Source organism: Pelobates fuscus, chromosome 1 (assembly GCF_036172605.1).
Source record: "Pelobates fuscus isolate aPelFus1 chromosome 1, aPelFus1.pri, whole genome shotgun sequence".
Classification (NCBI taxonomy): Eukaryota; Metazoa; Chordata; class Amphibia; order Anura; family Pelobatidae; genus Pelobates; species Pelobates fuscus.
The window spans coordinates 496,489,401-496,505,576 of NC_086317.1; the positions used below are offsets into that span (position 1 = coordinate 496,489,401).

At 45.3% G+C, this 16,176-nt stretch overlaps 1 protein-coding gene across 1 annotated transcript in view; it reads left to right on the top strand.

Annotated features, from left to right (window-relative positions):
- Positions 1-16,176, top strand: part of LOC134586278 (dynein heavy chain domain-containing protein 1-like) — a 153,749-nt gene that overhangs the window by 93,402 nt on the left and 44,171 nt on the right. The window contains exon 9 of the mRNA XM_063441766.1: positions 11,869-12,145. Within this exon, the coding sequence (XP_063297836.1) occupies positions 11,869-12,145 (277 nt within the window). The remainder of the gene's footprint in view (positions 1-11,868; positions 12,146-16,176) is intronic.

The window sequence follows — 16,176 nt, forward strand, 5'->3', positions numbered from 1 at the left end:
ATTGCTGTCCATACAGATAGGGCTGCAGCTTCTTGAGAGCCCACACCACCGCCAGGCATTCTTTCTCAATGGCGGCGTAGCTTACTTCCCTGGGCAGCAGCTTCCTGCTGAGGTAAGCCACGGAGCGTTCTCCACCATCATCCCTGACCTGGCTCAGCACCACTCCTAACCTAATCATGGAGGCATCTGTGCGAATAAGAAAATGTTTTCTGGGATTAGGAGCAGCCAGGACAGGGGCATTTGTCTGGGGTCTTTGAGGGCTTGGAATGCCTGCTTACATTCTGTAGTCCAGCGTACCGGTCTGGGCAGGGACTTTTTGGTCAGGTCAGTGAGGGGCTTAGACAGGGCGCTATAATTAGGAAAAACTTCCTATAATAACCGGCGGTCCCTAGGAAAGCCAGAACTTGGGTCTTAGTGAGGGGACAGGGCCAGCTAGCTACTGCTAGTGATGTACCGAACGGTTCGCTGGCGAATAGTTCCTGGCGAACATAGCGTGTTCGCGTTCGCCACGGCGGGTGAACACATGCGTGGTTCGATCCGCCCCCTATTCGTCATCATTGAGTAAACTTTGACCCTGTACCTCACAGTCAGCAGACACATTCCAGCCAATCAGCAGCAAACCCTCCCTAGCAGACCCTCCCACCTCCTGGACAGCATCCATTTTAGATTCATTTGGAAGCTGCATACATTTTTATTTTATTTTTTATTATTTTTTTTATTAATTTTTTTTATTATTTTATTTTTTAATTCTTTATTTTTGTAGTGCATGGAGGTATAACAAATGAGCATGTGGTACCCCAACGGCATTCCTCATGCTGTTCAAGTAACAATTGTAACAATAGGGTATATGTTAATACCCTAGTCTGCGCGGAGCCCTCCATGGGTGAAGATGGATTCATTTTTTTTTTGCGCTCAGGTTTTTCATTTTAGTTTTAAGTTCGACGGGTATGATGGCTTTTTATTTGGCCTTTTTTGGGGCTGAAAAATGAAGATTTTAGAAAAAAGAAGACATTGAATAGTAAGTTGAATTTTACTTTACAGGGTAGTAATTTTATTCCCCCCTCACTATTTTTTAGGGTGAGGGGGTAGGTAAGGGCTTTTTTATTTGGGTGTGTGACTAGGGGCTTGGGGACCCCTAGTCACCTTTGATGGGGGAGGGAGGGATTTTCATTTAGGGCCCCCACCCGCCGCTCAGGGGTGGGGGCCGGGGGGGACAGTAGGTCCCCCCCCTATTGTTGTTTAGGGCCCACACCCGCAGCTCAGGGGTGGGGGCCGGGGGGAGGACAGTAGGTCCCCCCCCTCTTATTGTAACTTAGGACCCCCACCCGCCGCTCAGGAGTGAGGGCGGGGGTGAGGACAGTAGGTCCCCCCCTCATTATTCTTTTATAGGGCCCCCACCCGAGCCATGTTACTCTATATATAGAGGGAGCCATGTTTACACTGTATATAGAGGGAGCCATGTTACTCTGTATATAGAGGGGAGCCATGTTTACACTGTATATAGAGGGAGCCATGTTACTCTGTATATAGAGAGGAGCCATGTTTACACTGTATATAGAGGGGAACCATGTTACTCTGTATATAGAGGGAGCCATGTTATTTTGTATATAGAGGGAGCCATGTTTACACTGTATATAGAGGGGAACCATGTTACTCTGTATATAGAGGGGAGCCATGTTTACACTGTATATAGAGGGAGCCATGTTACTCTGTATATAGAGAGGAGCCATGTTTACACTGTATATAGAGGGGAACCATGTTACTCTGTATATAGAGGGAGCCATGTTACTCTGTATATAGAGAGGAGCCGTGTTTACACTGTATATAGAGGGGAGCCATGTTACTCTGTATATAGAGGGGAGCCATGTTACTCTGTATATAGAGGGGAGCCATGTTTACACTGTATATAGAGGGAGCCATGTTACTCTGTATATAGAGAGGAGCCGTGTTTACACTGTATATAGAGGGGAGCCATGTTACTCTGTATATAGAGGGGAGCCATGTTACTCTGTATATAGAGGGAGCCATGTTTACACTGTATATAGAGGGAGCCATGTTACTCTGTATATAGAGAGGAGCCATGTTTACACTGTATATAGAGGGGAACCATGTTACTCTGTATATAGAGGGAGCCATGTTATTTTGTATATAGAGGGAGCCATGTTTACACGGTATATAGAGGGAAGCCATGTTATTCTGTATATAGAGGGAGCCATGTTATTCTGTATATAGAGGGAGCCATGTTATTTTGTATATAGAGGGAGCCAGGTTTACACTTTATATAGAGGGAAGCCATGTTATTCTGTATATAGAGGGAGCCATGTTTACACTGTATATAGAGGGGAGCCATGTTACTCTGTATATAGAGGGAGCCATGTTATTTTGTATATAGAGGGAGCCATGTTTACACTTTATATAGAGGGAAGCCATGTTATTCTGTATATAGAGGGAGCCATGTTATTCTGTATATAGAGGGAGCCATGTTTACACGGTATATAGAGGGAGCCATGTTACTCTGTATATAGAGAGGAGCCGTGTTTAAACTGTATATAGAGAGGAGCCATGTTTACACTGTATATAGAGGGAGCCATGTTACTCTGTATATAGAGAGGAGCCGTGTTTACACTGTATATAGAGGGGAGCCATGTTACTCTGTATATAGAGGGGAGCCATGTTACTCTGTATATAGAGAGGAGCCATGTTTACACTGTATATAGAGAGGAGCCATGTTTACACTGTATATAGAGGGAGCCATGTTACACTGTATATAGAGAGGAGCCATGTTTACACTGTATATAGAGGGAGCCATGTTACTCTGTATATAGAGAGGAGCCATGTTTACACTGTATATAGAGGGGGGCCAGGTTACTCTGTATATAGAGGGAGCCATGTTACACTGTATATAGAGGGAGCCATGTTTACTCTGTATATAGAGGGAGCCATGTTTACTCTGTATATAGAGGGAGCCATGTTTACACGGTATATAGAGGGAGCCATTTTACACTGTATATAGAGGGAGCCATGTTACTCTGTATATAGAGGGAGCCATGTTTACTCTGTATGTAGAGGGAGCCATGTTTACACGGTATATAGAGGGAGCCATGTTACTATCTGAGGTGGTTAACTATGATTGGCCCTGGCATGTTTGTTAGTCTGGCCTGCATGGTTGTATGGCATGAATAAAAGTATCATGTTTCAACTATATTAGTAGTTAGACTAGTTTGCACTAAAACATGTGCAAATGGGGAGTTTGTGGTTGTGCAAATGGACTGTTTGCGGTTGTTTGCGGTGCGTTAAACGGGGAGTTTGGTCGGTCACTGTGAAGCGGGCGTAACCCTTACACTACCTGATCGATACAACATCATACCTGATGTTTTAAAGCACGTTATTCCAAACAACTTAGGAATGTTAGGTGATTTATGCCCTTTATGGATTAAAACCAGACTCTGCATCAACTGTGTAATTTTCCATGGGAGTTTTGCCATGGATCCCCCTCTGGCATGCCACAGTCCAGGTGTTAGTCCCCTTGAAACAACTTTTCCATCACTATTGTGGCCAGAAAGAGTCCCTGTGGGTTTTAAAAATCGCCTGCCCATTGAAGTCTATGGTGGTTCGCCCGGTTCGCCGGTTCGCGAACATTTGCGGAAGTTCGCGTTCCGAAAATTTTATGTTCGTGACATCACTATCTACTGCCTCTACTATGGCGGGCTCTGGCTTCTGTGTCCCACACCCCACCCGGTGCGCCAGGTACTGCACCTCCGTCATCCAATCACATAGGTAGTGTCCTCTTTCCACTCGACTACCCTGTATGGGCCCTGCCAGGCAGCCTGTAGCCTGTCATGTCGGACGGGATTCAACACCAGCACCAAAACCTTCTGCCCGACTAGAAAGCTACGGCTCATGGTGCCCCGATCGTACCATGTGCACTGGTGCCACCTGGAGATTCCCAATCCTTGTGAGTCGCTGCAAAGGTACGAAGCATTTGCTTCAATGTACCTTCGAAGCTATGTCTATGTTTCTATAGTTCAGAGAAGGGCTACTAAACTGGTTCATGGATTGCAGTATAAAACTTACCAGGAAAGGTTAAAGGATCTTAACATGTATAGCTTGGAGGAAAGACGAGACGGGGGGATATGATAGAAACATTTAAATACATAAAGGAAATCAACACAGTAAAGGAGGAGACTATATTTAAAAGAAGGAGAACTACCACAACAAGAGGACATCTGTGCCGGTCCCACCGCTTCCTCACTCACTGGCAGACATCGCAGGTCTGCATTGCTTCCTTCATGGCTATCAATTGCCATACCTGGATACGCTCTTGGGTGCCTAGCCGTTCTCCTAGCTGGACCTCATCTAGGGAACCTGTCTTATCATCTTTCTCTAGGTGGTCAGGCAGGAAAAGATTTTCAAACTCATCGGAGGCGGGCACACATATGTTTATGCCACATCCACAGTTCTCTTATAGTAGGGTTTGAGCGTCTTTACGTGGAGCATGCGTCAACCCCCACTACCCGAGCAAGGGCCAATCACGTAAGTGGTGTCACATCTTTGTTCCACCACTTGGTATGGGCCCTGCCAGGCGGCCCCTAGCATGTCATGGTGAACAGGTTTTAAATCAAAACCTTTTGGCCAATCTGAAAGCTACAACCCCTGGCGTCCCTATCATACCATCGGCGCTGGCGGGTCTGTGCCGCCTGGAGGTTTGTACATACGCATCATCAGTAGAATCTGTTAAACCCTTGGGTCGCAGGTTCAAATCAGCTCAGCCCTTCATCCTTCCAAGGTAGATAAAATGAGTACCATTAAATTGGGTAATCTGAATGTACCTTTCCTGGTTAAATACTTTGTTGTTATACATTCCTGCGAATAGGAGGTGCGGTAGGAATCACTCTCAGTCCTGACTCGTGGCTTTGAAAGTCCGAGCATTTGTTTTACTGTTCCATTGAACATTTCACATTGTCCATTTGTCTGGGGGTGGTTGGGAGAACTGATAATCGTCTTAATGCCCCACAGTCTCCAGACTGATTCGGGAGAATACTCACATCAGAGCTTCAGCCACTGTCTCTGCATTTATGTTCATCAACAGCTTCTGGGTACCGGGTGGCATAATCGACTTTAGTGAGGATATACTTTTTGCCAGACAGGCTTGGTTTGGATAGGGGTTGTAACAGAATTAACCTTGGACTGTTACCCTTATTCCTGCTATGTGCTGTCCGTATCTTGTCCCCCCCGTTATTTCCTATGTCTCGTGCTCATAGTCCCTGGATCATCTTGTTCTTTCCCCTGTTCGTCTGGTCGTTCGGTAAAATAGCAGTTACCTTGCATATTAACAACGTCTTGTTCGACAACCGAACAAAGTACTGAATGCCAGACCACCCATATGTGTAGTTTGGCGCTCGTTAACCCCAGTAACCTTTGTTCACACCTCCACCAACCGCAATAACCTGAACCTTCCAAGTGGTCGCGAACACTGCTGGGACTTCCACCTTCAGTTAGATTCGTTGGGATTCAGACGCACAGAGTGGCTTTCGTGGGGAGCAAACTCCCGAACAAGATACACAGAAAGAATGTCTGCATGAACAGTTCATGCCTTGTTTTTCGCATATTTGATACTCCCGAAAGAGACTGACCGCACAGCCTGATTTCATGAAACCTTTATGGGCAGGCACCTCGTTTCCGGTCGGTCTAAACTATACCCCGGTGGCGTTTTTACTGCGTTTGTGGGATCTGAGCAGTTTTCAGATATGTTGGGTGCTATCCGGAGATATAGGACTTAAGTGGGTATCTTGTGGGGAACTATATGTTTTGGGGTGATTATTATTATACATGTCCTGGACCTGAAAGTTAATGTAATTATGTTGTGTATTTTTTTCCCCACTGGACCTACTCTCAGGTCCAGTGGGGAATGCCATTGGAATGTATTTTCGGAAACCCTTTGCATGGGGACTCACATAAAAGGCCTTGTGTGGCTCCATTAAAATCAGTTATACCCCCAGAGCTGAATGTCGGCCAGTTGCTGGGGAGGAGGTAGGAGATTCCTGGAGTATTTTTCTGTGTTTGGCTGTTTCTTTGGAGTATTTTACTTGTTCCTGAGTGTATGGTGGAGGAACAAGTGGAAGAGAGTGCCTGCTAGGACTAGGGCTCCGCTACAGGGGTCCTACGAGATCTACCGCTACCTATCCGAACGGTTCCTTTATGGATAGGGGTTGTAATTTGGCCTTATGGCCATCTCCCCTCTTTCCTACCCTTTGACATACGTCACAGGTTTGGTAATATTGCTGGATGTCTTTGGAGATGCCAGGCCAGACAGGGGGATATCGTGGGTGATCTGGAGTAAATCTCTCCAAATTTCTGGGGGATGACAAACTGTCAGATAGGTACAGGTATAGAGCCGGCCGTAATTCTTTCGGAGTCTCTGTACAATAACCCTTGGTGCCAGGAATACCTCTCCCCCTCTAATCCTGCATGTGTATTATCCACTAGATCCCTATATACCTGCAGGGTATGTGTAACATATTCATCCTCACCTTGTGCCATTCAGCAGCTATGCACCAGTATACCTGACTCCTGCAACATGTTGGTGGACGCTGGGCGTGACAGATCCACGCCGTTTTATAGCCCCACGTCTGGGCACGACAGTGACGACGTGAACGTATGTGTGACGTCACGCAAAAGATGCACTCGCACGTTCTGGGGTCAAAGGCCGGTTATGGCCAATTGGATCCATAGGAGGCTTATTTAAACACATTTTTACTTCTTCTCATTGCCCTGTCGTGGTTTCGCTTACGAGGTATCCGAGAGTGTGTTCCTGAGCGTTTATTTCTGGTTATTGACTTTGGCTTCGTTTTGACTTTCCTGTATTCTGGTATCGTTGACTTTTGGCTTTCCCTCATCATTGTGTCTCCTTCTGTATCCCTGACCTTGGCAAGTATTCGGACTATTCTCTGGTACGTTAAGTCCAGCCATTCTAAGGCCCGGTAAGACGTTACCTTTAGTCCTAGGTGTGATACAATCCTGCGTGCTGGCTCTACTAGTAATCATGACCGTTTGGTTTCCTGCCCAAATTCTGTGGGGCTATCCCAGTGTATGGGCGAAAGTGTTTGGGGAAGTTTTCCTACCTGGACCTTTAGAGTACAAGCATTTTTTCCTGGGACTGGGTGGTGACGTGGTAGGTCTCGTTGGTAGAAGGCAGGAGCACAGAAGTTAACTTGATGAGGTCATTCCCCAGCAAGACGTCGGCGGGGAGTTCCTGCATTACCCCCATATTGATCACACCTTATCCGGCACCCCAATTCAAGTGTACTCTCGCAATGGGTAGCCGGTGCACTGCTCCCCCTGCTACTCGCATGGCTACTGAACCTCCAATTCGGTCAGTATCGGGGACTAAGTGTCTCTTTACCAAGGTTAGGGTGGCTTCCGCATCTCGGAGACCTTGGGCTGGCTTTCCGTTCAGTTGGATGGACTCGCGATAATGCTGCCTGTTATCTGTAGTGGCTTGCACCAGGTCTGCTTCATGGAGGGTACCCCATTGCTCCTCGTTGGATTCCGACCTTGGTATGAATGGGGCGGCCTCTGCATGATAGTAGTGGGCTTCTGTCTGGGCTGGAGGAGGTGGCCCTGGTTGAATCCACTGAGCTTGGTTGCACCCCTGGGTACAGTCTCTTTGACCCCTGGGTACAGTCTCAAACTGTTTGCACTGGTAGCACTGTACCCTGCTGTGTGATGGGAATCTGGGTGCCTGCGAGTTGGATGGGTACCCTCCTCTTTGCTGTACTTGCAGCCAAGGGTTGGTGGTCAGGGGTCTGGGTATTTGTCTTAGGCTAAGTCATTGCTGTCTGCGAGCGTCTTAGTGCTCATCAGCTTGGCGGGCTGCTTCTGTTAGGTTAGTGGGCTTTCTGTCTCTTACCCATTCTTGTATGTCGGGATTCAATCCATTATAAAATTGCTTCAACAGGTTCAACTGCAGTACATCTTCTCAGGTTTTGGCTTGGTTTGCTTGAAACCAGGCTAGGGTTGCCCACTGCATTTGACACACCCATTCGGTGTTATAATTCCTTTTCAAGCTTCTTCATTTCCCGAAAGTGTCGCCAATATGCTTTGAGAGTAATCACATATCTTGCCAATATTACCTCCTTCACCTGAACGTAATCTGTGCTATCCTCCTCCAGAACAGCTCTGTATGCCTCGGCTGCTCTGCCAGAAAGTTTTCCAGCTAGAATGTGCACTTAATCTTCTGGTGGTATTTGATATAAATGGCCATGCCGCTCAAAGTCTTGCAAGAACCCATCTATTTCCTTCTCCGTTTCCACACACTCGGTGTCTGTGCTGGCAATCTTTCCAGATAGAGCTGTTCGGCTATCTGGAGTTGGTTTTCCCATTATGCCTGTGCCGTGATGTAGGCATCTACGTTGGCAAGGGTTCTTGTGATGATCTCTTCTTAAGTGGTTCTCTCCATTGAAGACTAGCCGGCGTTTCACTTCCCGAACAAATTATCTATCTTCATGCTTGCAGGTGTATCGTTGCGGGACCGATCTCCCTCTGTCAGCTCTGCTATAAGCGGTGCTTTAGTTTTGTTGCTGGCTATCTACCCTCTGGCTTCCAGCAATTCTTTCAATGTTGTTCGTTTCAATGCTGCATAGTTCGTCTACATTCACGATTCCATTAGTGTAACCGAACCGTATACGAACCGCTGCTTCTTTTTGCTGCGAGGCGTGTATCCTGCCACTTGCCACCAATTATAGTGGACCTCGGATACCTTGACTAGATATCTCCACTATTCCTTCCTCGAAGCTGAAAGAAGCACTGTAATAATTCAAGACCTTTCCCCCCCAGCAACTAGACGGCACATAGTTCTGGGAGTCAAATGAACTTTATTCGGCCACACATGACTTTTATGCACGAACCCCTGGCATGGGGTCTACATAGCAACATTGCATGGGTTTCTTTTTCAAGAGTCTCTGTTTCTGAGAGATATTTTTTTTTTTTTGTCAATCTTACTTTTATTAGAGGCAAATAAGATGGGATACATAAGAGAAATTGGGGGAAACGGTCAAATGAATTACAGTATAGGGTCAGTACAGCAAGATTAAATGACATTTCCTGAATTGCGGTGCCTCAATTTTTAAATTTTTGTCGTTAAAACCTTAGTTAGAAAATACAGGCTAAGGATCATAAGATCCGGTAGGTAACATGCTAACATATTAGAGGTCCTACAGTTGGTTTCACATGCGTATACGAGAGGCTCACAGTTTAAAGTAACAGCGGTGGAACATTAGGTTAAATGTTATAAGTGTCGACCAGTGAATGAAAATGCAGGCTATGGATCAGAAGATCCGGTTGGGAACATGCTAAAATATTAGAGGTCATACAGTTGGTTTCACATGAGTAGACAGGAGGCTCACAATTTAAATCAGAATAGGCAGAAAAGTAGAGAGCCTATAATGCCTAACCCATCACTACTCAAACAAGGTACATTAATGCTTATAATGTGATTCGCAAAGCTTGTGGTAAACTTAATAGCAATGTGTAGGGATGACAAGCTTTACACCCAGGTTGTGGACTGAGGCTTGGGTTACAAAATAAAAATTTAGGCTGTAGGTACAGTAGTTTGCTAACTAAGTGACTGTTAAATATAACATGTTGTTTAGTCATTACTAAAGTAAATATATCACAGTATTGCAGTGTAACTAGGCGTAAACTATGACTAAACGCAAATATAAACACAAACATGAGAAATGGTTACCAGCAAATGAATAAAATAAAAATAAAGAGCTGGAGGGACATAATATGTAAAATGCTAAACCAGGCACAAGGTGGTCTGTTGATAGCATGAGAAGGGGCAAATACCACCAGTGGTCTGCCACTCGGGCTAGTCCTCATCATGTCCAGTGACAGGGGGCCAGATCTGGACCCAGAGTCCCGCTTGCTTTCGCTGACGTTAAGCCGTTGACCAGAGTCTCTGTGTTGGCTATGTTGCTTTTGAGGGCCGCTCGTCCTCTGCCTGAGGCCTTGATGGGCACTCGCGCCTGTGTGCCATTGGACCCATCGTCAGGACCGTGGGCCCAGGGTTCCGCCGGGCCCCTAGCTTCTCCCTGGGTGTATGGCAGGCTGTGGGGGGGGTTCCTCCCGATGAGCACCCAGCCCAGATGAAACGTGTGCGGACCTCTCAGCAACGAAGTATCCGTGAGCGGTATCTGTTAGGCTCTCTGTGTCAGGGGTATCTCCGGGTGTCTGTGTCCGTACCTGAGAATGCCTCGGGTGCCGGTGCGGATGGTGACTGCAGGTCGTCCTACGGGTCTCCGCCATCCTGTGCACGGGTCTAGGCTGCATGTTGGTGCACGTGTGGGGGGCTGGTAAGCGTGAGCTCTGCATCTGCAATTCTCTGGGCTTTAATGCTGTTTAAGAGTGTGGGTCGTGAGGTTCAGGCGACCCTGTGTACCACGCCAGGTCGTTTCTGTTGTCGGCTATATGCGATCACCACTCTCGTGACCTCCGCCATCTTGGCCACGTGTCTGAGGCCTGCATGATGGTCTGCTAGCTCCTCCGCTAGTAGCTTAAAGCATGGACCGGGATCTCCCCCCCGGTCCGGTGGGGGGGGAGACAGGACCGGGTCCGCCGATGCGCTTTGTGTGCTCCGGGCTCCGTTGGGCAGGATAGTGGAGCGGCGGCCGTCCACTCCACTCACCGCCAGGCAGGTACCCGCTGGTTGCTGCAGGGCACCCCTCCTCCGGGGGACTAGAACTCCTCGAGCAAGCCTCTCCCCGGCTCCGGTAGCCCGTGTGCTTTGCGGGTCGAGGTTGGTGGTAGTTGTTTGCAGGTTAGGTACCGATTTTCAGGCAAAATTGAGCATCTTGTGCGGGAGCTGTGCTTGCCTGCGACCGCTTGGCTCGGCGGCCCGGCCCCGCCCCCCGTTTCTGAGAAATATTTGAGCTCAAAATAAGATAACTCAATTATCTCTCAGTTACAGGAGCTAACACAAAATATCACAAATCACCCCACAAATACATCATAATAATATAGAAACCCCACAAAAGTCATATCACTGAATAGCTTGAGTTTGAGCACCCACTTTTTTTTCGAAATAGCACTCAGATGACTTTGGTAGTTTGGTATCACCATTCGAATTAAGTTTTGACTGGTCAGCCATGAGGTAATATCCCACAATAGTTCCACAAAAAACAAGGCAATGACCGGTCATCTTTCAGGGGTTCCCATATAAATACCGATGAATGCTCCCGCTGTTAGGGAGTGAATGCTCCCCATGTTCGGTAGTTATTGTCTCCTGAACACCATTTTCATAACTGTTCAGGAAGTTTGATGAGCAGCGGTACAAGTTTCCCGGGTAGTCATGGGGTCGCGTATCCGACATACAGTTCCACACAGCTGACGACCATGTACCTCTACCTGCGTTCGGGAGACAAAATGTCTTCCAATTCTTGGAGCACATGTGTTCGGTTATATGAACGGCAGCCACACAGGGAAAACACTTGAACTAATTGCTCAATTGTGGTTAACAGCCAGGAGTGGTCGGGGCTTACGAGGTGTTAACAAAGGGACGACACAAAAGGAATATAAGTCTATTTAACCCCTTAAGGACCAAACTTCTGGAATAAAAGGGAATCATGACATGTCACACATGTCATGTGTCCTTAAGGGGTTAAGAATCCCTTCTGCTACAGGGTCCTGTTATACTGCAGGGTTTGATATAGAGAATGAGTGTTACACAGAGGGGTGTGAAATATAGAGAATGGGTGCTGTTATACTATAAAGGGGGGGCATACAGAGAATGGGTGTTATACTGCGGGGTGTGATATATGGACAGTGGTCTTCTCTCTAATTTGCTTGAATGTGTTCTGCCTCTCTCAGCTAATTGATACTTGGGATAATTTCCATCAACATCTGAAAAAAGCTTCGGAGTTCTTGAGTGTGAACCGATTTTCCATGTTGAGCAGTCTCGAGCATTCCTTCCTGTCATGTTACAAGGAGGCTGAGAGTATCAATGGAATTGCTCATTCCCCCATCTACTCTGATCCTTCCCAAGATTCCATGCTGGTACTGGGAAAGCTTGGAGATATGTGGCGCAGACTTCACTTCCTGACTGGTCAACTCCATGAGTTTAATCGCTCCAGACAAGCTTTGCAAGGTAAGAGATTTCATCCAGATGTCTATGGCTGCAGGGCTCCAAACAAAGAGGCTAGACCAACAAAATAAAACATTAGCATAATGGACAGTGATTTAAAATTTGACCAGGATTCAAACCACTGTTATCCTTTATGTATTGCAATGATGCCATTCCTGCTCCCTCAGCTCTCCGAAGATGTCCGAAGTCAGTATGCCTAAGTTAGAGCAGCCGTTCCCAACCTTTTTTCTCCTATTTACCCTTTGCAGCTCATTTCCATAATTGTCCCCCTCATATTAGCAAAAAGTTTGAAATAAATATAATTGCTGTTATTTCAAATATTATACGAAAAAAACGAAAAAAGTCAACCACGAGCCTGATTTTAATAACACAAGGTAGAATACACAAAAAATGGGGGTAACCCCTAAATGGTTAATATCATATGGAAAAAACAAAAAAGAAAAAAGTGCCATTCTACCTGTGTATAGTTTGCTGAAAAGATTGTAAGCTTAAAAAGTAACTTTTAATAAATAAATCTAAAATAAATGTAGAAAAGAAAAAATTATAAAAGCAACAGGAGTAAGTGTAAAGCTCAGTGCCTATTAGTATAAACTGTAAAAGTTATACAAGTGATACTTTTATTTCCAGTTATTTCAAATGTATATGGTTTTCACTGCCCCACCTCTCCTTTTTCTCAGACTTTCCTGCTTCTCCTCTGCCCCAGGCCCCCTGCTTCTTAAGACTCCCACTGCTTCTCACAGTGCAGATAGACACACTAACACATGGAGATACAGACACATTCGGCCCATCTAGTCTTGTGGTGGAAGCTCGGTAGAAATTAAATTTAGTAGGCTGAGATTTCCACGTGGCATATGTGTAAATGTTGGTGTATCAGTTAGTCAGTTACACGTAGCTAAGATACAATCAACACTGTACTGAGCAAGTGCAGGAATGCAGAAACTGAAAACACTTCCCCCCTTCCATTGTTCTGGGTGAGCCATGTGGTCTAACAGGTAAGGGAAGTTAGGCTTTGTTCAGCTGATTGGGTAAAGAGTATATGTGGGTAGAGTTAACTATAGGAGGAGCTATATGTCTATATTATGCATTTACACAGTCAGTTCTGGGCTCAGATCTTGTTGTATTTTGGTGACATTAGCCCCGGTCGGTGAATCGAATAAAGAATCTCTTCCTTCCTGAAGAAACCTGTGTCCACTTCTCTGTGCTTGGCTTCCGTCAGTTTCTCCGGTATCAGTCTGGCTAATTGTTTTTAAATACTTTCATTAGTCCCTGGCCTTATCTTATAGTTAGGATAGCCTTATGCCTATCCCACGCATGCTTAAACTCCTTTACTGTCTTAACCTCTACCACTTCAGCTGGAAGGTTATTCCATGCATCCACTACCCTCTCAAAGTAATACTTCCTGATATTATTTTTAAACCTTTTCCCCTCTAATTTAAGACTATGTCCTCCTGTTATGGTAGTTTTTCTTCTTTTAAATATAGTCTCCTCCTTTACTGTGTTGATTCCCTTTATGTATTCAAATGTTTCTATCATATCCCCCCTGTCTCGTCTTTCTTCCAAGCTATACATGTTAAGATCCTTTAACCTTTCCTGGTAAGTTTTATCCTGCAATCCATGAACCAGTTTAGTAGCCCTTCTCTGAACTCTCTCTAAAGTATCAATATCCTTCTGAAGATACGGTCTCCAGTACTGCATACAATACTCCAAGTGAGGTCTCACCAGTGTTCTGTACAATGGCATGAGCACTTCCCTTTTTCTACTGCTAATACCTCTCCCTATACAACCAAGCATTCTGCTAGCATTTCCTGCTGCTCTATTACATTGTCTGCCTACCTTTTAAGTCATCAGAAATAATCACCCCAGATGTTGAGGTTAGGACTCTATCAAATATTCTGTACTCTGCCCTTGGGTTTTTACATCCAAGATGCATTATCTTGCACTTATCCACATTAAATGTCAGTTGCCACAACTCTGACCATTTTTCTAGTTTACCTAAATCATTTGTCATTTGGCTTATCCCTCCCTGTTACATACCTTAATATCATCAGCAAAAAGACATACCATACCATCAAGACCTTCTGCAATATCACTAATAAAAATATTAAAGAGAATGGGTCCCTGAGGTACCCCACTGGTGACAAGCCCATGCTTCGAATATACCCCATTGACTACAACCCTCTGTTGCCTGTCACTCAGCCACTGCCTTACACATTCAACAACATTGGAAACCAAACTTAAAGATTGCAGTTTATTGAAAGGCCTTCTATGTGCAACAGTGTCAAAAGCCTTACTGAAATCTAGGTAAGCAATGTCTACTGCACCACCCTGATCTATTATTTTAGTTACCCAATCAAAAAAATCAATAAGATTAGTTTGGCATGATCTCCCGGAAGTAAACCCATGTTGTCTCTGATCTTGAAATCCATGTGTTTTTAGATGTTCAACAATCCTATCCTTTAACATGGTTTCCATCACTTTCCCCACTACTGAAGTAAGGCTTACTGGCCTATAGTTGCCCGACTCCTCCCTATTACCTTTCTTGTGAATGGGCACAACATTCACCAACTTCCAATCTTCTGGGACTACTTCTGTTAACAATGATTGGTTAAATAAATCTGTTAATGGTTTTGCTAGTACACCACTAAGCTCTTTTAATAACTTTGGGTGTATTCCTTCAGATCCCATTGTCTTATTTGTCTTTACTTTTGACAGTTGAAATAGAACCTCTTCCTCTGTAAACTCACATGTAACGAATTGCTCATTTGTCCTTTTTCCTAACTGAGGTCCCTTTCCTTCATTTTCATCTGTAAATACTGAACAAAAATATTCATTGAGGCAGTCAGCTAGACTCTTCTACATACCTTCCTTCTTTTGTTTTTAATCTAACTAATTCTTGTTTTACTTTCTTTTTCTCATTTATGTATCTAACAATGTTTTGTCCCCTTTTTTTAACTGACTGTGCTATTTTCTCTTCTGTGTGTGATTTGGAAGCTCTTATAACTTGCTTAGCCTCTTTCTGCCTAATCTTATAGATCATTCTGTCTTCCTCACTCTGGGTTTTTCTAATTAATTAAAGGGAAATTCCAGTGCCAGAAAAACGATCCGTTTTTCTGGCACTGGAGGGTCCCTCTCCCTCCCACCCACCAATCCCCGGTTACTGAAGGGGTGAAAACCCCTTCAGTGACTTACCTGGGACAGCGGCGATGTCCCTCGCCGCTGTCTCCGCCTCCGCGACGCTCCTCCTAGTGTTTACGTCGGCCGGTGGGCGAGACTAATCTCGCTCACCGGCCGAGGAGACCTAATGCGCATGCGCGGAAATTCCGCGCATGCGCATTACGTCTCCCCATAGGAAAGCATTGAAAAATCATTTCAATGCTTTCCTATGGGGTTTTGAGCGACGCTGGAGGTCCTCACACAGCGTGAGGACGTCCAGCAACGCTCTAGCACAGGAAACCTGTGCTAGAACCCAGGAAGTGACCTCTAGTGGCTGTCTAATAGACAGCCACTAGAGGTGGAGTTAAACCTGCAATGTAAATATTGCAGTTTATGAAAAACTGCAATAATTACACTTGCAGGGTTAAGGGTAGTGGGAGTTGGCACCCAGACCACTCCAATGAGCAGAAGTGGTCTGGGTGCCTGGAGTGTCCCTTTAATAATTGTTTTATTAATAATTACTAAATTACTAAACCACATTGACTGATGATCACTGGATCCTAAACTTTCACCTACAGTAATATCTGATACCAAATCTCCATTTGTTAACACTAAATCTAGTATGGCCTCTTTATGAGTTGGCTCTTCAACGACTTGTTTTAGAGATAATCCCAGTAGGGAGTTTAGAATATGTGTGCTCCTGGCACAAGCAGCTATTTTGGTTTTCAAATTCACATCAGGAAGATTAAAGCCACCCATGGTGATAACTTCCCCCTTTATTGTTGTGGCAGACCTCTCTGCCTTTGGATTATTACGGTTTTGTCTGTTTGTTCGGTATTTGCCGGTTGTTCGCCTTCATTCACCTAAATCCGAATGAACTA